Raw genomic sequence first — 20,207 nt, forward strand, 5'->3', positions numbered from 1 at the left:
CTAGCCAAAAAGAACTTAAAATACCAGGTTATATTTTTCTTTTCGTTGATTCAGTCATGTTTGGCTTAAGGTAGATTTGAGTTGGTACCACTTCAAGTCTAGAAGGCCCTGTACCCTTCCATCTTGCCCCATCCTTCGTAAACTCAGTTTGTAGCTGATCACACTTCACCCATAAATGAAGAGGACACATTCTGATTTCTTTTCCTCGCCTTCTGTCATTCATCTACCCCTCTTTTCTCAGGTCCCTGCTGCTAGCTTGCTTGTAGGTGCTTCCTTTTCCTGGAAGGCTCTGGCTTAGCCTCCTCTCTCCCACGCTTACCTCCATGTTTATGATCTAGTTTAGTAGGATCAAATATAAATTCTTGTTTATTCCTGACCTGACCTCAAACCTCTTTTCAGCATCATTGTACATTTTTTTCTCTCCTACATGCTGATCTAGCCAAACCCAGATTTCTTTCCCTTCCTTCCAGGACAATCCAGTCTCCATGGCTGTGCCTTTGTGGTGGCAGAAGCATCCCCCTCCTTAGCTCTAGTTCTAGTCCCCTCTAATATTAGCATTAAGCCTTTCCTGATGCCCCCAGCTGCTGGTTCTTTCTCTCCCCAAAATTGCCTTGTGTTTAACTAGAGATTTGCTTTTATTTACTTTACATTTATACTTTATACACTTTTATATGTACTTGTCTTCCCCATTAGAATATGAATTCATAGTGATTGTTAACTTCCTTTGTTTTTTTATTCCCATAGTCCAGCACAGTGTCTGGCATATAGTAGATGATTCATAAATACTTATTAATAGATTACTGAAATAGACTGAAATGAGGCCTCTTCACCCATTGTTAACTGGCAGTCATGTGACCTTGATAGCCGATGCCATGTTCCCCAGGATCTTGTCAGTATCACTAGATGGACCAACAGACAAAAGCAGAGTCTCAACTCTCTTAACTCTTCAAAATTGTCTTTGTTTTTGCACTGTCTTCTGTGGTCATGTTTCTTATTTGAGGAAAAACCTTAGCTCTCGGGTTATTTGCAAAGATGAGATAACCCGTAAGACCTGATGAATTCAGAGAGTGGTCACACTCATGTTCTTAAGGGCTCACCTTCCCAGATCCTTTTTAGTGACTCATTGCTCAGATGTTCCTAAAGAAAAGAATGGTTTGGTTTTTTAGTCTTTTTTTTGTTCAGACTTTTGATATGAGTGTAGGGATCTCCTGGTTTGAAACTCCGGCTTGATGAAGACTGCAAACTGTCTATAACTTAAGTCTTTTCCATAACATAGTACAATTAAAAAAGATGATTGTCCATGAAACTGCAAATCTACTATGCATAACTTTGCTATTCCTTTCAAATATGAATCAAAATTATCTTGTAAATAGCATTTTTTCCCCTTCTCTACTCCTTCCCTCTCCACTCCCACCCTAGAGATGTCTACCATTAAACACAAATGGGTACACATACATGTAAAATTCTATACATATTTCCATTTATTAGTTCTTTCTCTGGATGCACAGAGTATCCTTCTTTATATGTCCTTTATAGTTAATTTAGGTATTTTTTTTTTTTTGGTTGGTTTTTTTGTTTGTTTTTTGCAGGGCAATGAGGGTTAAGTGACTTGTCCAGGGCCACACAGCTAGTGTCAAGTGTCTGAGGTCAGACCTGAATTCAAGTCCTCCTGAATTCAGGGCCAGTGCTTTATCCGCTGCGCCACCTAGCTGCCCTAATTTATGTATTTATAATAGACAAAATAACTTGTTTGCTCAAAGTTCTTAAAACAATGTTGCTGATTGTACATATATAACCTATATCAGATTGCTTTCTGTCTTGGGGAAAATGAAAGGAAGGGAGGGAGGGAGAAAAATTTGGAACTCAAAATCTTATAAAAACAAATGTTAAAAACTATCTTTACATGTAACTGGGAAAAAAATAAAATACTATTAAGATTTTTTTTTAGAAAAGAAAAAAAAACTATTGCTGTTACTGTATACAATATTCTCAGTGTTCTATAACTTAGTTTTTTGTGTTTTTTTGGTGAGGCAATTGGGGTTAAGTGATTTGCCCAGGGTCACACAGCTAGTAAGTGTCAAGTGTGTGAGGCCGAATTTGAACTCAGGTCCTCCTGAATCTAGAGCCAGTACTCTATCCACTGCGCCACCTAGCTGCCCCTATTATAACTTGGTCTTAAAAAGTTGCCGGAGGCAGACGGGACTTGAAGGTCTTCTGGATTCCCAAGTTGCCCTGAATAAAGTGGCCACAGAAACATAGACTAAAAGTCGTGATCTGTAGTAAAATACTAGCCAACAGAGTACTTGGAGAGAATGGGGAAGGGTATGTGCTGTCGGACAGTGTGATAAATGAAATGAGCAATCTGAGGAATTCGTTTTTGAGAATTAATTAGATAATTGGACCAGAGTTTCATATGAAAGGAAATTGCCTTGATTCACGGAAATTAATGGAGCGTGTTATCTTAAAAATGAAAGAAATGATAGATTTGGAAGATGGAGGGAGACAATTTGATCAAAGGTTTTATATGCAGAGTCAAATCATTAAAATTACTTTTTTGCTTGAGAAGTTGTCAGCATAATGCCATGCCCACTGAATGTGGGGAAGTTGAACACAGTAGAAAATTGAGGGAGATAGATATGTACCACATTCAGTATATTCTGTGTATGTGCTTATTCCTTTTGTTATCTCACTGTTAGCTAACTCATAACTGTCTGAATTTGTATGGGTTCCAATCCAATATAGATCTTTTTCCCATTATCTGAATTCTTATTTGCTTTGGGGGTTTTTTTGTTTGTTTTGTTTTTGTTTTGTTTTGTTTTGTTTTTGCGGAGCAATGGGGATTAAGTGACTTGCCCAGGGTCACACAGCTAGTAAGTGTCAAGTGTCTGAGGCCGGATTTGAACTCAGGTACTCCTGAATCCAGGGCTGGTGCTCTATCCGCTGCTCCACCTAGCTGCCCCTGTTGTTGTTTTTTAAAATGATAGACAAACACAAAAGCATAGAAGAGTATGGTTTTCTGCTCCGTACATGTTACCTATCTTTTAAAAAACACTTTGTTTTTTCTCCGATTGTATGTAAAGCTATATTTACACACACACACACACTTATATACATTACATTTAAACTTTTTTTTTTTAGTTCCAAATGTTCTCCTTATCTCCTGGCCTGTGGGCCCCCCCCCCCCCCCCATGGTAAGCAATTTGTTCAGTCATGCAAAACATATTACCTATTAGTCATGTTGTGAAAGAAGACATGGAACCAAAGGGGAAAGCCATGAAAAAAATACAGAAAGTGAAAAATAGTATGCTTTGATCTGGGAATGTGTTCTTCTCACCATTTAAATCTCCATTTATACATTTGCTCAATTAACTGTTTTTGGTGAGTTAGCTAATATCAAGTCCCTTTGTAATTTCAGTAACGCACTCCCATTGTCCATTCAATTAGTAATTTCTTCTTGGATCGCAGATGTCCCATATAGTGGCCTGGTGTCTCTGGTACTCCTTTTCTTGGGGCAGTCTGGAAGATATCTTGTCTCCAGGGCACCTCTTCAGTAGATTTACTGACTTAACTAGTTTGCATGTGTTTCTACACATCTTCTAATTCCAGATTAAATAACAAACATAAGTAAACTCAGATTCCCCATTAAGGGGATACAATATTACAATAACAAACTTCTACTTTGTTGTCTACCCTGACAATAGAAATATACACACCGAACCTAAGAATGAAACAGAAAATCGTCAAGGTCACAGAAAAGGCTTGCCCCTCAATTAATAAAACCTTACAAATTACAAGAGATTTGGACATAACTTATCAATATCAGATTGTCATTGCAACAGATAAGCTTACAAATAAGCTAGCAGACCTTCGAACATCGAACAATATATCTTTTACTTTTCTTTCTAAAAGCATTTTCCTTTCTCTTCTTTTTTTTAACAGTATAATTCTTAATCTAATAACATCTAGATTACAAAAGAAATTGCTTTTCTAACAATTGTTTACCAAATAAGAAAATTTAGAAATATAATATTCCCATAAACATTATTATATATGTAAAACTTGAAATAAAACCTATTAATTGCCAGTCAGGTGACCTTAATTTAGTTGAATGTATTCCCAAATTACCTTGCACAGAAAATCATTTCTTTTATTAGCATTCACATCTAACAGCCCATATAAAATTATCAAGTATGAAGCAATTACATCCAGTTAAAGAAATAAAAATAGTTAACTTTCATATAATATTTTTCTTATGCTAAACACTGTGCCAAGAAGTTTAGTAAACTGAGGCAATAGAGCTTTCTTAAAGCCAAATAACAAATTTCTTTTCATGTTAGGTCCTAATTTCCTGTAATAATCTTGATACAGAGAGAGAACTCTCATACCTGTTCTTATTTCCTTCAGGACAGATTTTAGCTTAAATCAAATCAAATTTAGATTTATAATCACTAATGGTAATTAATTTATAAGGCTTAATACTCAGTACTTAAAAACATTATGTTTATAAATTAATATATATTTCCTTTTCTTTCTCTAAACATCATGTGGTGACCATTCCCAGCTTTCTATAACCTTGTTTTCTACTTCCTTACAGAGCTGGATAAATTCTCAATCCCCTGCCTCCTTTATTTTTCTTTGAGATTTATCTCACAAAAAAATCACATCTTTTCTCTCATTTATTATCATCATTATTGTAGTATTTTTCATTTATTATTATTATTATTATATTAGACTCATACAGACCTTCTCAAAATCTCCAAGCGGTTTGCTCTTAAATCTTCTGTTCACACCATCAGTGCAAACGGATTGCAACTTTCTTGCTTTCTCTTACAACTCTCTTTTTAAAACTACACAGTCGTGTTCTATGAAAGGAGAGAAGGTTAGCACTAACCACGATAAGGATTGAAGAGGTCCTGGTGGCCTTTACAACATAAACGGTTAAGGTATTGCCACCTACTCTGGCATCTAACCATGTGTTTGCTTGTGGAGTAATGAATCTTGGAGCCATGTGTCTTGTTACATGCCCCCCATGAAAGTTATGCTGAAGATATTGAATTTCATGCTTTGTACATTATTTATCAGCATAAAAAAAATAAAGCTACACAGTCTTGTTTCTTATTTTGCTCTGGCACAGTCCACATATATATTACTAAAACCTTATTTTTCCAAAGTTAGAGCCAGGGGGATTTTCTTCATTAATCTGCCTATTACAAAATTCAGGCATTCCCTTGCTGACTGAACAATTTTTGAAATTAAAGAATTGTTGTCACCCATTGTCTTTCAGCTCAACTTTGTAGGATTGGAAGGGTTAATTTCACAGATTGAGTCTTCACCAACATTAATCACTTAAAAACAACCCAATTTTTACAATGTTCATCCCAGGCTATGAAGGCATAGCAGAGAAATTATATCCCAGTGTTGAATTCAAACTTTGAGTAATTTACAGTGCAGACATCCTGCAGTCAAATTCTAACCTCCACCATCAGTGCCCCTGACTTCCTCAATCTTCTAATTCTATCAGGGAGAAAATTTTCTGCTCCCTTTATCTCTCAGGACAATCTCTCTTCATGTGTCTGGTCTTACCACAATTATAATAGGTTAAGGGAATTTGTGTGGCCCCTCCCAGTTCCCTAGACTGCACTCCCCTATTATGAGCCACTTCTCCTGCTTTCTGTTCTTTCTTTTCCCTGCTTCCCTCAGTGCCCTCTTTCAGGACAAACTGCCCCGCTTCTGGCAGCCAAAGAGCAGTGTGAATACATTTTTCTTCCTCTGTGGGTTCTTTACCATTCACATATAGGTTCAAGAGCTGACACCCCCAACCTTCTGAGGAGCCCTACTTTGGCCAGAGTACAGCATCCCCTCTCAGTGGGGCCCCTGCCCACACTAGGCAACAATGCTTAATCCTAGTTTTCATATTTTTGCCCTTATATTTTGGTATATCCTGCCATTACCTATCCAGTCCCTAATGGACTATTCTCGGGTACCCCAGATAAATTCTTATTTTTATCTAACTTGTGGCTCTAAGGATTTTCTTGACCCATCCCAGAGTTTCCCCTGTGTCTTGTTCAGGATGTCTATTAGTCTTTTGACTTTTTCAACCCTGCAAACTCAACAGGCTTTAGGATATTGGAGGGGTTATTGGCACTCAGCTTTACCCCTGAGTCCCCCCTCTTGTTTTCCCAAGTCACCCAGATCCTAGCCCCTCCCATGCCATTTGTGGGATGATCTCTCTCACTTGATATTCAGTTCATTTTGTCCATCTCTGGCCTCTTCCCTCACGGAAACACGGAACCTCGAATCAAGATTCCACATTGGCTTCATGCCCAGGGAACGTCTCATTCATACACACACACACTCTGGTCTCTGGAGGCTCAGAAACTCTTACCTGGGTTTGTGCACAGACTTAGTATCCCCTTTTTCCCTGCCACAGGTTTTCTCAGTCCGGACCTCCCTCCTTTTCTACTCTTGCTTTCCTCTCCCTTCAGGTCTGAAGTCGGGCAGAGACACACTCGACAGTCCCTTCTCTGAGGGCCACCGAAACAGCCGGCGGGACATCCTGCCAATCGAGGAAGGGAGTTGAGAGTCTCTTACCTCTTCTGATTCCCCGGCCAACGCACCAATTGAGTGTGACAAAGCAACCACCTACTCAAAATAAATACCTGGAGTTGGAGAGTGAAAGTAGAAAAGAAAAATTTTTTTTCTTTCTTTCTCGAGAAAGGGCACAAACCTGAATATGGCAGGTGCACCACGCAAACTCAGAAGTAAACCTTATTTACATTCCTAAAGCAACACCCCCTCCCACCCCTGTCTGACTCCCTTTGGCTGGTTGTTGAGACATACAACTACACACGACATCTAACCCAATCAGAGAAAGGGGGAGGGAAAGTTATATAACAACAAAAACAAGATGCAGGTGTCCCTAAAGTTACATTAAAAAACCAGGATGATGATGATGTTCCTAAAGTTAAGTAACAAAAACAGGATAAACACTTAATACAATCTGAGAAAAACACACTGCTCCCCCCATCTCTCACAATGGGCATCCCCTCAGTTTCCAGTTCTTAGCCACTACAGAAAAAGTGGCTATAAATATTTTTTTATAAGTAGGTCCTTTTCCTTTTTCTTTTCTTTTTTTCCTTTTTCTTAAAACTCTTTGAAGTATAGATCTAGCAGTGGTATTGCTGGATCAAAGGGTATGACATTTTTATAGCTCTTTGGGCATAGTTCCAAATTGTTCTCCAGAATGTTTGGATCAGTTCATAACTTTACCAACAGTGCATTAGTGTTCCAATTTCCCCACATTTTCTCTAACATTTATCCTTGTACATTATCTTTTTCTTTTCTTTTTTTCTTTTTTTTTGCTGGGCAATGGGGGTTAAGTGACTTGCCCAGGGTCACACAGCTAGTAAGTGTCAAGTGTCTGAGGCCGGATTTGAACTCAGGTACTCCTGAATCCAGGGCCAGTGCTTTATCCACTGTACCACCTAGCCGCCCCTTGTACATTATCTTAAAGAATTTTGGATGGGTTATTTTACGGTTGAGATCTTCATATTTTATTTTCACTTTTATTATATGCCTAAGCCATAGGGGGCAGCTAGATGGCACAGTGGATAGAGCATTGGCCCTAGAATCACGAGGACCTGAATTCAAATGCAGCCTCAGGCCCTTGACCCTTACTAGCTGTGTGACCCTGGGCAAGTTACTTAACCCCAGTTGCCTCAAACATTCGGGTCATCTTCAGTCATCCTGATGTATATCTTGCCACTGAACCCAGATGGCTCTAGAGGAGAGAGTGAGGCTGGTGACTTTTTGCAACCCTATCTCATTTAAATCCTATTTACTGAAAGTCATGATATCACCTCCTGATGTCATGTTCCTTTGAGAATGAAGAAAAAACAATGCCTAATCCATATAATAAATCACAATTTGTCCTTATTCTAAGTTTACCTTTGAATTCTGTTTTGGTATACTATATTTTGGGGGGGTGGGGGACTCTGCCATTATATTAATAGGAAAATCATAAGCCTCAGAGTTACAAGGAAATCTAAGCTCATCTAGTTCACCCATCCAGCTACCCCAACCCACACCTGAGCAGGATTCCCATGCCAGTATCCTTGAAAGGTAGACATCCAGGACTAAAGAGCTTCCCCAAAGCATCCTTTTTGACTTTTGGCAAGTTCTCATTAGGAAACTTTTTCTTAGACTGAGCCAAATCTGCTTCCTTTTTTTTTTTTTTTTTTTTTTTGTAGGGCAGTGGGGGTTAAGCGGCTTGCCCAAGGTCACACAACTAGTAAGTGTCAAGTGTCTGAGGCCGGATTTGAACTCAGGTACTCCTGAATCCAGGGCCAGTGCTTTATCCACTTCGCCACCTAGCCGCCCCCTCCTTGTACTTTTGATCCATCAGTACTCTTTATCAGCCTTCCTAGGCTGAGCTGAGCACATAAAATTGCTTTTTCACTCAAGACATTTCACAAGTTCACACTGTCTTCTCTTTTCTAGGTTAAATAAAATTCCTAATTCCAATTTAGCCAATTTTCTGTAACTTGGTTTTGAGTCCTTCCATCACACTGTTTGCCTTCTTGGGATATTCTCTAGTTATGTAGTGTCACTGCTAAAATGTGGGAATTGGTCAGGGCACAATACAGTAATGCTATCAGCTCTTTAATTCTGAGTATTTTATTTTTTTATTAGTCCAGTCTAAAATCAGATTAGCTTTTTTTTTTTGGCTTCCACATAGCACTGAATTCCACTAAAACCTTGAGATCTTCACATTAACTTTTCCAGGCCTACCTGTATTTATATATTCCCTTTCATCTAAGCCATGGGAGGTCCTACATTTTCCTTGTCCTGTGTTTTTTGAAATCTGCCCACCAGCAGCTCAATTTTTATAGTTGACAAACCACTCATTGCTTCAGTGGTATTTTTGTTATCTGTTTCTGCAAGTCATCTATTTCCTCCTTCTGGCCTAGTGGTCTGTAATTCCACAATATGGATTGTCTTTTTTCTTCCTTTTTTCTTTGTCCCAGTATCAGATACCATGCATCCCTTTTCTTTTTGTGAATCCCATGAGGTCACAATTACCCTCTTTGCCTTAACAATCTTTAGTTCAATTACCATGAGGAAAAATTTTAAAAACAAAAAAATTTTTAACAGAGAATACCATTAAAGGAAATTTGTCAGACTTTGCTAGTGTAGATGTCATTTCTAAGAATGAGGTAATGAGCTTTTATTTTAGCGTAGAATCTTATAAAGATAGAAATGTTTTTGCAATAAATAGTCTGTTAATAGACACAAGTAAGGGGCAGCTAGGTGGCACAGTGAATAGAGAACCGGCCCTGGAGTCAGGAGTACCTGAGTTCAAATCCAGCCTCAGACACTTTACACTTACTAGCTGTGTGACCCTGGGCAAATCACTTAACCCCAATTGCCTCACTAAAAAACAAAAAAAAAATAGACACAAGTACTTAACTATTAGTTTTAATAGTGGAGTTGAATTTTTAAAGAAATTTGACCAGAACAGCAATAGAATTAAAAGATAAATAATATAATGAGGAAAATTCTTTGGTAAACAGGACAAATAAAAACTATATCCAAAATACATAAGGAAATGTTTAAAATTTATTAAATGAATAAATGGTGAAAGAATACAAGTGGAATTTTCAAAAAAAGAAGCATAATAGTTACTTGAAACAATGCACACTTTACTATTGATCAGGTAAATGCAAGTGAAAATAATGTGGAGGTACCACTACAAACCTATCAGTTGGTATAAATGAATAATTAAAATGAAACTTGGTCCTGGAAGAGTTGTGGGAATAGATATGCTTGTTCATTATTGGTGGAATTGTAAACTAGTAGCATTTTTGGAAAACCGTGTAATGGGACACATAGCAAAAGTTATTTTTTTAAAATTATAACTCCTCAATCCGGTAAGCCACCAGGGCTAGTCTCTCCCTTTAAACCCACCCTCCTCTCCCTTTTCTTAATTGGTGGAGCAGTGGGGGGGTTAAGTGACTTGCCCAAGGTCACACAGTTAGTAACTATCAAGTATCTGAGGCCAGATCTGAACTCAGGTCCTCCTGAATCCATGGCCGGTGCTTTATCCACTGTGCCACCTAGCTGCCCCTTCTCCCTTTACTTTTTTTTGGGGGGGGGGTGCGCTATGGGGGTTAAGTGACTTGCCCAGGGTCACACAGCTAGTAAGTCTGAGGCCAGATTTGAACTCAGGTACTCCTGATCTCCCTTTACTTTTTGTTTGTTTGTTTGTTTTTTGGTGGGGCAGTGGAGGTTAAGTGACTTGCCCAGGGTCACACAGCTAGTAAGTGTCAAGTGTCTGAGGCCAGATTTGAACTCAGGTACTCCTGAATCCAGGGCCGGTGCTCTATCCACTGCGCCACCTAGCTGCCCCCTCCCTTTACTTTTAACAATTTATTTTAGGAGGTATTGATCCAGTAATCTCATTGTTGGAAATATCAACTGAGACTGTTATTAAAAAGAAGGGAAAAAAGAGAGTACATGTTTAAAGATTTTTATAGCTGTACTATTTATAATTTTTATAAAAATTATATCCAGTAATAAATATATTATAGTATATTAATGTAATGGAATTGCAGTTTACATGTATGAAAGAATATGAAGAAATATTGGAGAAAAGAAATATGGAAAAATCATAATGAAATAATGCAAACTGGAAAAAAGCAGGACCAGAAGAATCATGGAGTATGTGCTAACAATGATGAAGGAATAAGAAAAGCAGGTGCAAATGAAGGGACCAAAAAAAAGATTCTTGGTGGAAACTTAAAGTGGTCCCAAAATGTGTATCTGGAAATGCAAAGTAGCATGCAGTAAACAATTTTTTAAAAAAACTTTGGGGGGAGGCAGGGCAGTGAGGTTTAATTGACTTGTCCAAGGTCACACAGCTAGTTAGTATCAAGTGTGGAGGGCAGATTTGAACTCATGTCCTCTTGGATCCAGGGCGGTACTCTATCTACTTTACCACCTAGCTGTCCAACAATTTAAAAAAAATAAAAAACACATGCACACGCCAGGCTGTAGAATAAGTTGTTTTATTTGATGATGTCTAGGAAATTTTAAATTTTCTATTTCTTTACTCAGGATTAGTCACCTCTTGATTCTATATGAGGCAGCCAGAGGCAGCATAGTCCACATAGCTCTGGGCCTGAGGTCAGGAAGACCTGAGTTCAAATCCAGCCTCTGACAAATAGTAGCTGTGTGACCCAGAACTGAAACAATTTGCCTCAGTTTCCTCAACTCCATTAGAAGAATCATAATGGCATTTCCTTCCTAGTCTTGATGTGAAGATCAAATGAGATAATACTTGTAAAGCACATGGTAGCACAGTGCCTAGCTCATACTAAGCACTTTAATAAAGGCTTGCCCCCTAAATAGATAGATAGATAGATAGATAGATAGATAGATAGATAGATAGATAGATAGATAGATAGATAGATAGATAGATAGATGCTCGTTTCCTCTACCAATATCCAATGAAGGGACCAGTTTTGTAACAAAGCAAGCATAGAATGATCGTTTGAGAGCTGGAAGGGACCTTAGAGATCTGCTGTCCAACCCGTCATTCCACAAAGGAACTGCGGCCTAGAAAGTTAAGATCAAATGCTTTCTATACTTAAAAAACCTTTGTTTTACTTCTTATTGATGATGATATGACTTGCTCAGGGTCACACAGTTGGTTAGTTGTAGAGCCAGGGCTGCAACTAGTTCTTCCAACTCCTGGGTCAGCTTGTCTACTAGTCACCTTTGGAGAGAGACAGTTTATAGCTACTATAGAATTAGGGCTTCATTGTTTTGTTTGAAGCAAATTCTTAAACTAGTAGACATGTCCATAATTCAAATTGAAGTTCAAAATGTGTTTGTAATATTTCAGATAATAAGAATTGTATTTTGCTTGTGGCTATAGGTATATAGAAATTTACTTTCCTAAATATATTCTAAGCTAAAACTAAATTTAACTTGTGTTCCATGAAAGTACACTAATTTATAGCAAAAATAGGCAGACTAGAAATTCTGAATGGCAAAAGCCACATTAGCATAGGAACATCCAGATGTGGATTATATAACTTGATATGAGTGGCTGTGTATTGTGGCCAAGGTGATTTTTGCCCATATCAATAGTTACCTAATTTTAGCACAAGAAGAATAAAATACTTGAAAAATGTGTCAGGCCCCATGGAAGAACATCATATTTGGTGTACCTGTGGTCCCCGTTGAGGATAACAGACATTAATTATCTTAATTACTAATATGGACTCATCACAATATAAGTAGATACTATTAAAATTTTCTGATCTTCTGGATATTCCATGATGACATTGGGTAAACACTGCTGAATTTCAAAAAATAGTTTTCAAATTTCACACAGAGAGATAATTGCTGATCTGTATCATTGAAGAATAGCATTTAAGATTACTTCTGCATCCCTTTGTGGCAGGGAATGCCTGAATTGGCTTCTTTGGCTACAGTGTATTTGGGCCACACACACATTAAAAGGAGGTGTTTATAAATTATAACTGGATATGTATCATCTCTACTGTGCCTGCTTAATTGCTGAATATAGAAAAAAATATGTGTAATCTGTTAATATTCTCACATGTGTATTGATAAAACTGTTATGTTTTGATTGGATATTTACTTTGATTTAGGGAGTAATCCTTTCCCCTGTGGAAGAATTACACAGGGATTGGTGGTGGATTAGTTTGGTTTGGGGTTTATTGGGGGTTTTTTTTTTGAGGTTGTTGAGAATTTAAGATGAGAGCTTTGATGTCAAAACTGAAAACAAAAATAGCTCACCAACTCTCTCATTGAGCTGAATTAAACAATTATAATGTTGAAGAACCACGATTATTTTTGTCATATGTCCTCACCCCTCCTTACCTGAGAATGTTTGGTTATCAGACTTTAAGTGTTAGAGTTGGGCTTTTCCCTTCTAATGTGTACTATCTAATATCTGATTATCAGTATAATAAATGGAGGAATTTTTCTACAAATTTGGAAATATTTTAAAGGTGTAACTTAGTGTGCACAAATGTTGGTGTAGCCATTTATTGACTGTATGTTGGCCGATAGATTGCATCGCTTTGGGAACCAGGTGGCTTGGAATTTTTTTTCCTGAGTGATAATATGGTCATTAGTTAAGGTGTTGGTGTTTAATTTTGGTATGGCTTTCTAACTTGTTGATGCTTGAAATAGAGTTATTCTCAAGCTGGACTTACTGAGACTCTCTGGACAAGTGGATCTTCAAAAAGCGGACACCTGCAGGGATTAACTAGGGAGCCTACAAGAGGGTCGAGAAGAACTCCAAGGAAAAGGGTGATGCAAGGCTTATTGTTTAGAATGGTTTGTCAGATGGGTAGGGCTCTAGTGATTATTTTACATTTATTGTTTTTGTTTTGTTTTCAAACTAACAGGTGGAAACTGCAGAACAGTTGCGTGTAGATGGTGCAGTAATTTCAGAGAGTCTTCCTATAGCTGAAACTATAATGGCTTCAAGCAACGAGACATTAGTAAATATGTTTCATAAGTTATGCAAGTGGCATTCTTCTGTAAATTGACTGATGATTAAAACTGGGGAGGTGGTGGATCTTGACAAATTTCAAATTTACATGTTGTTGAAAATACATTTACTTTCTCCCAATCTGAGTTTATTTTTTTAAAAAACATGTTCCTTAAATAAGTAAGCAGTTAGTATAAACCACTCATTTGAACTTACCTTTTGTGCAAGGACTGAAATGATTTGAAGAATCTTTTTGCCAAAATAATTATTGAGAATTGCTATAGCTGAACATGTTGCCATGCTTTTAGAATTACATTTATTTCAAGGCTATGTTGTCTGTTTTTATTTAAGAGTTCCTAACATTTAATTATTACAAACCTTAGAACTACAGTTTTATTATTATTTTTTAAATCTTTGTTGTGCTTGGCTAATTCTGAGTCTGAATAATTTGAATCTTGGCAGGTTGTCAATAGGGTGACTGGAAATTTCAAGCACGCAGCTCCTATTCTGCCAATCCCTGAATTCTCAGACATACCCAGAAGAACACCAAAGAAACCATTGCCGAGAGCTGAAGTAAATGATTAAAGTTTAGATGAAATGTTGTCATTCCTCTTTTATTTCTAGAGGAAATGTTTGTATTTCTATCCTGAAGTGGGAGGGGACCAAAGCTGTATTTATTGGGTTGCACCAGTAATTAAATTAGTGAAGTATAGACAATGGTTTATGAAGAGATTCTATATATGAACAATGCAACAGGTTTGTAAAGACAAACCTGAATTTTACTGGTAACTAGGGTAGTTAAACTAATCTTCCAGGCTAATGACAAAACTAATAGCGCTGTTTTGCTGCTTTATGCCTCTGAAGTATCTGTTTTATGGGAAAGGGAGCATCCTGGTGCTGTGTGGACTTTTTCTTTGTTCTCTGCTGTGTTTAGAAGTGGAAAGGGTGATAGATGGGTGCTTTAAAATTGGTGATTTTACTTCTCATTAGCTAGTGCTGTGAAGACCGTGGATGGCTTTCAAGTTGGTTAATCCCTCTTTAACCCAGCTTTAATATCTTCCCTAACTGTACTAACCTGCATGGTATCTTATCACTATTTTACTGGCCTTTTTTTTTTTTAACTACTACTAGAGAAAACCAAGTGTGCTTGATCTTGATCTGTGTTCTTCAAGTTGAAAACAGTAGCAAATAAAGGAAATCTTTATCTTATTTGTTCATAAGCATTTGCATGTTGCCTAAGAAGGAAGTCTGGGATTGCTACTTTCTCCTCATAGCTTAAGAAGAATTCAGCTGAGTGTATGTTTTTAATTACTTTTTGAGACTTAAAATTCATTCTCTCTAGAATTGCTACCTAATGAAGCAAGAGGAAGTTTTCTCCATTCTCATTATGGGTGATCATGCCAGATTTAATGATGTACTCGGTACAGCTATGTGAATCCTGATGGTTTGGGTTGTGGGAGGAGGTTATATGAAATAATTTTCTTAAATAACCATGTAAAGATTTCTTTATTTAAAGGTCATTTAGAAAGTTTTGAAGATATGAGGACTGCTAGACTAATTTGAGAAGTTTGTAACCACAGTTTTAAGCTAGAAAATATTACTATACATGCATGGAGAAACAAAAAAATCTATCATTTTGGCTTACTTTAATGTATATCCATTTTAATGATCCAAATTATATCTAAAATGTTTTACCTTTTTTCTACAGGTGGGAGAAATAACATTAACAGAAGAAAGAAGAGTTGAAAGAGATATTCTTAAAGAAATGTTTCCCTTTGAAGCAGCTACACCAACAGGAATTAGGTACTTGGATATTTACTACTTCAGAATTTCTTTGTATTCACAAATGGTGCAACTGATAACACTATGAAAGAGGCTCGGCCTTCAATCTTAATTTTTCCTATAGGGGAACAATCTCTTTCAGTCCATGACTCACTTGTGTACTTAGTATTATTTATAGAATTTTAGAGTTGAAAGAGATCTTAGGTGTTATCTAGTCTTCACTTTCAAAAGGTAAGCAATCAGACCTTTGAGTAGGTAAGTAATTTATCTGACTGTAGTTGTTTGGGGAGGATGTGGGTTTTTTTTCCTTTTTCTTTTTTTAGTATTAAGAAAAATTATCTTGATATTATTCTAGTAACAGAAAAGGCTGGGTTTTATTTGTAATTGGATTGATGTTGTGGGCCAAATGACCTGATTGTTCCTCTTATTCTAATGTCACACCTAAGTACTCTAAATTTAATGGCGGAATTTTCAGATTATGAAGGCCAAGGTCTTAATAGTTAATAATATTAACTAGTTTTTAAGATATTGAACTTGATGCAACATTTATTAATATACAGTATTTGCCTCTTTAAAAATAAAGCCTGGGGGCAGCTAGGTGGCGCAGTAGATAGAGCACTGGCCCTGAGTTCAAATCCAGCCTCAGACACTTAACACTTACTAGCTGTGTGACCCTGGGCAAGTCACTTAACTCCAATTGCCTCGGGCAGCTAGGTGACGCAGTGGATAAAGCACTGGCCCTGGATTCAGGAGGGACCCGAGTTCAAATCTGGCATCAGACACTTGGCCTTTTACTAGCTGTGTGACCCTGGGCAAGTCACTTAACCCTCATTGCCCTGCCCCAAAATAAACAAATAAATAAGCCTGGGGGAAAGTTGTTTACAAGTGTTTTAAAATTATAATAGAAAATATACTTTTACACAAACAACTATTTTTTTACCTTTAATTTTCTGTAGTGCTATTTTGCTATATAAATAAAATTACTTGAAGAATGGCAAGGAAAGCACTAAGTCATGGATGTGTGTCTGTATTAGAGAACTTGTCTTCTATTTTACTTTTAGGGAACTGATGTAATTTATTTACATAAATTGTGACTAAGATTTTTCTCTCTTTCTCCCCATCCCAGTGCTAGTTGTCGCAGACCTATCAAAGGGGCTGCTGGCAGGCCATTAGAACTTGGTGACTTCAGGATGGAGGGAACCTTTTCGTCAAAATATGTCCCCAAATATGTTCCCTTGGCTGATGAGAAGACAGAAAAGACAAGAAAAGGACGCTCCATTCCCATGTGGATAAAGATTTTGCTTTTTGTTGTTGTGGCTGTTTTCTTGTTTTTGGTCTATCAAGCTATGGAAACCAACCAAGGAAATCCCTTTTCTAATTTTCTTAGTGATGATCAGTCCAAGGCTCTTCCGGCAAAGGCCAACTGAGTGTTATCTCAATGGCACACCGAACCAACTTGGTCTCCTATTTTTTAGTAACTATAGAAAGAACTCTTATTGGCTGAAGAACTACTTTTTAAAATAATGTGATTTCAACTTCTTAAATTTAATATTGCATTGAAAATGAGCAAGACAGTACAAATGGACTCCAGTTTAAATGTTTTGGACCTTGGACTAGTAGGAGATCACTTTGTGCCATATGAGTAATCCTTTTTTTTTTAGCTCTCTGGAACTTTTTTGTAGGCTTTATTTTTTTAATGTGAGCATCTTAATTCTTTTTTGAGAAAAATGTATATTTGTTTTTGTTTTGGGGAAATAAGAAGGGCAAAACATGAAAGAATAATGTGAAACTAAATGTTTTAAATGCTCTGAATTCATGCAGAAAAGATCTTTTAAAATTATTTCCTCTGGACAGAATGTTTAGAGAAGAAATGTGAAACATAATCTAATGCAGGATAAAGGGAAATTCATTGGAGGTTGTGTTTTCTATAAGTACAGCCAAGTATTTGACATTATTTGAAAAAGTACAGCAATAATCACTTATGTAACTTTTTAGTAATGTTACTCTAATCCTGTTGTATTCGTTTTTATAAAAGATTTCTAGTATCATGAGTTCTATTAGTAAATTCACCGAAGAATAGAATCAGGTTTTACCTGAAGATCATTTTTTAGTGTTACATATACATGTTTGAGAAACCTGTTCATACAGCACCATAGTTCAAAACTTAATCCTTGTTTTTCCCAGAAACATTTGTTTCTTATTGATTGCTTGCTTGATTAAAATACTACTAAAATAACAGTTAGATGAAGGGGGAGTGTGTGTGTGTGTGTGTGTGTGTGCAAAGAATTTAGGAAATTTATAGCAGTATGCTTAAGTTTCTTCCACCCATTTGACTTAAACTGTTACAACTAGACTCGTGTCATTAAGCAAATTTTGCCAATTCTTTTTTCCCTATACATAATATAATCTAATGTGTTTCATAAATTTTTTTAAAATTTCATTTGTTCCTTTCTTGGATATTCCATCCTTTACTCTTAAAGTTCTATACTCTTGATGTGAAGAGGGCATTATAATGTTATGTATTCACTCTTTGTAGTTGTCTTTTAAAATTGAAATTTACCTCATATATAACTTGATTAAGTAGACAGCTGAGATTTTGGTAGAATCAAGTGAAATGTGTAAAAATTAAAACTTGTGCTTTTGAATTTGAAATATACAGCCATTGGTCACATAGCATACTTTATACAAATAAGTTATTTTAAAATACCATGTCTTATAAAGACTGACGTTTCTAATAAAAGAATAAACTAAAGACATATGTTTAGATGGGCACTAAATTTTGGTCTGAACTCAACAAAATCTAATTTTTAGTTTGTAGATAACCTGTAGGCATTTCACTTCTTTTGTAGTCAAGACCAAGCACTCTTAATTGTAAAGGAGCTGAAATACCAGCTCTTAACCTAGAAATATTTGCTGATTAGAATGAAATTATTTCCTTCTGTTAAGTACATCACTGCAAGAGAGAGCATGTCCTACCTTTTCCCACCAGGACATGACATGATATTTGGTTGTAATTTTTAGTCTTACTTTGTTCTTTATTTTTTTCTCATTTAGTTATTATGTGTTTAGCTCTTATGTTCTTCCTTTAGAAACTGTTAAGAAGCCACGTATGATGTTTTAGAACCTAGTAAAATCAACATGACTTAATGTTGTATATAACATATGATCAGTTCTCTCATAGGAAAAATGTGGTCCAGAATAGTTCAGGTAGGACGCAGTTAAACATCTAGTCAACCCCCCCCCCCCAAAATCAAACAAACAAAAAAAACATGTACTCTGTTTCATCTTTGTCTGTTTTATGCCACTAGAGTAAATGTATCTGAGCGGTAAATTCAAGGCATTTCTTTCTGATTAAATTGTAGAAGTAATAATTAATACATTACAATATAATCTGATTAATAAAAAATAAATAACCTCTAGTTTTGTCATTGTAGTAAGTGCTTTTCAGATAGCATAGGCAATTTCTTTAAATGACCCCCAGATATTAGATATTCTTAGTTCTTACATTAATATGTCACTCCACATTTCATTTGTAATATTTAAATAAGGCATTCATTCATTAGATCATGAATAAGCAGTATGTGTTGGTGATGCTCCCAGTTATCATTGGAAGTACTGCCAATCTCCACCACTGATATTTTTTTTTCATCATTTTTTCTTTTTCCTCAGTGCCTTGGACCTTTTAATACTTCAAGCTTTCTTAAGTCCTGCTGGTGCCCCTGAAAACTAAAATAGTTTCTGATCTTTCCTTAGGGTTGATGCTTTTGAATATTTATCTATCAACAACACTCCCTACGCTACATAGTAGAAAACTGGCTTCCAAAAATAAGTGGTGATTTCATCATTAGTGTTGTTCTAAGTATCACCTTTGCTTTGATATCTTTTTTTTTTTTTTGCTTTGATATTTTTAATGTTTTACTTTTTCTTTCTTAGTTCCCATTCATATTGCCACCAGGAGACTGGATTGATAGTTTTCAACATGTGCTTTATTTGGTTTTTCCTTTGAGGTTGAGAAAATCTCACAGGACTTAGTCAATAGAGTATTTGAAAACACTGAGTCTTAACTCCTAGACAATAAGAATATTCTGTCCAAATTTGTTGTCTTTATCCCTGAGAAAAAACTGGTCATAGTCTGTGCATTTGCAGGAAAAGAAAAAAGTCTGAGTTTCAGACTTGATCTTTTCTTTAAGAATTATCTTTTTGGGGCAGCTAGGTGGCGCAGTGGATAGAGCACCGGCACTGAATTCAGGAGTACCTGAGTTCAAATCCGGCCTCAGACAGATGACACTTACTAGCTGTGTGACCCTGGGCAAGTCACTTAACCCCCATTGCCTTACCAAAAAAAAACCAAACAAACAAAAAAAAAGAATTATCTTTTTGCCTTTCTACCTCTTACCCTTCTGTATTTTTGTGGGGGGGAGGGGGAAGGGCTTCTAATAAACATATTCAAGTAAAAGGAATTGCCTTGTCTGTTTTGCACTCCAAGTTGAGTTGCAGACTTCATCAACAGACCCTCTGGAATTATGGTCAGTCATTGTGTTGATCAAAGTTTTATCAAGACTTGAAAAGTTGTTTTTTGTTATATTTCTTTTGTATACCTTGCTCTCTAATTCTGCTCACTTCACTCTCCATTAGTTCATATAAGTCTTCCTGGGGTTCTCTAAAACCACCCCCTTCATCATTTCTTTCTGCACAGTGGTATTCTATTCATGGCCATGTATTTTGTTTAGCTATTCCCCAATTAATGGGTCTCCCTATAGTTTCTAACAGGGCAGTTCTTAAAATACTTGAAGTCCATCAAATCTTTACCCAAAGTTAAACATTCTCAAACCTCATACAGTAAATTTTCTGCTACCTTCAGTGTCCTGCTTACTTTACTTTAGATGTGCCTCAG

The 20,207-nt window shown here is 36.6% G+C and overlaps 1 protein-coding gene and 1 non-coding gene across 3 annotated transcripts in view; both read left to right on the top strand.

The window, feature by feature from the left end:
* TMPO (thymopoietin) overlaps positions 1 to 19,616 on the top strand; it is a 39,346-nt gene extending 19,730 nt beyond the window's left edge. The window contains exons 5-9 of one of the 2 annotated variants that reach the window (XM_043966172.1): positions 13,228 to 13,347; positions 13,446 to 13,541; positions 13,994 to 14,104; positions 15,240 to 15,334; positions 16,440 to 19,616. In XM_043966172.1, coding sequence (XP_043822107.1) covers positions 13,228 to 13,347; positions 13,446 to 13,541; positions 13,994 to 14,104; positions 15,240 to 15,334; positions 16,440 to 16,740 — 723 coding nt within the window. In that variant the 3' untranslated portion in view covers positions 16,741 to 19,616. The remainder of the gene's footprint in view (positions 1 to 13,227; positions 13,348 to 13,445; positions 13,542 to 13,993; positions 14,105 to 15,239; positions 15,335 to 16,439) is intronic. The other variant, XM_043966173.1, reaches the window with a different exon arrangement.
* On the top strand, positions 4,858 to 4,981 carry LOC122730270. The gene has a single exon (XR_006353460.1). It is a non-coding gene; the product is annotated as a U6atac minor spliceosomal RNA (small nuclear RNA).
* Positions 19,617 to 20,207: the final 591 nt, after the last annotated feature.

Source organism: Dromiciops gliroides, chromosome 5 (genome assembly GCF_019393635.1).
Source record: "Dromiciops gliroides isolate mDroGli1 chromosome 5, mDroGli1.pri, whole genome shotgun sequence".
NCBI classification, from domain to species: Eukaryota; Metazoa; Chordata; class Mammalia; order Microbiotheria; family Microbiotheriidae; genus Dromiciops; species Dromiciops gliroides.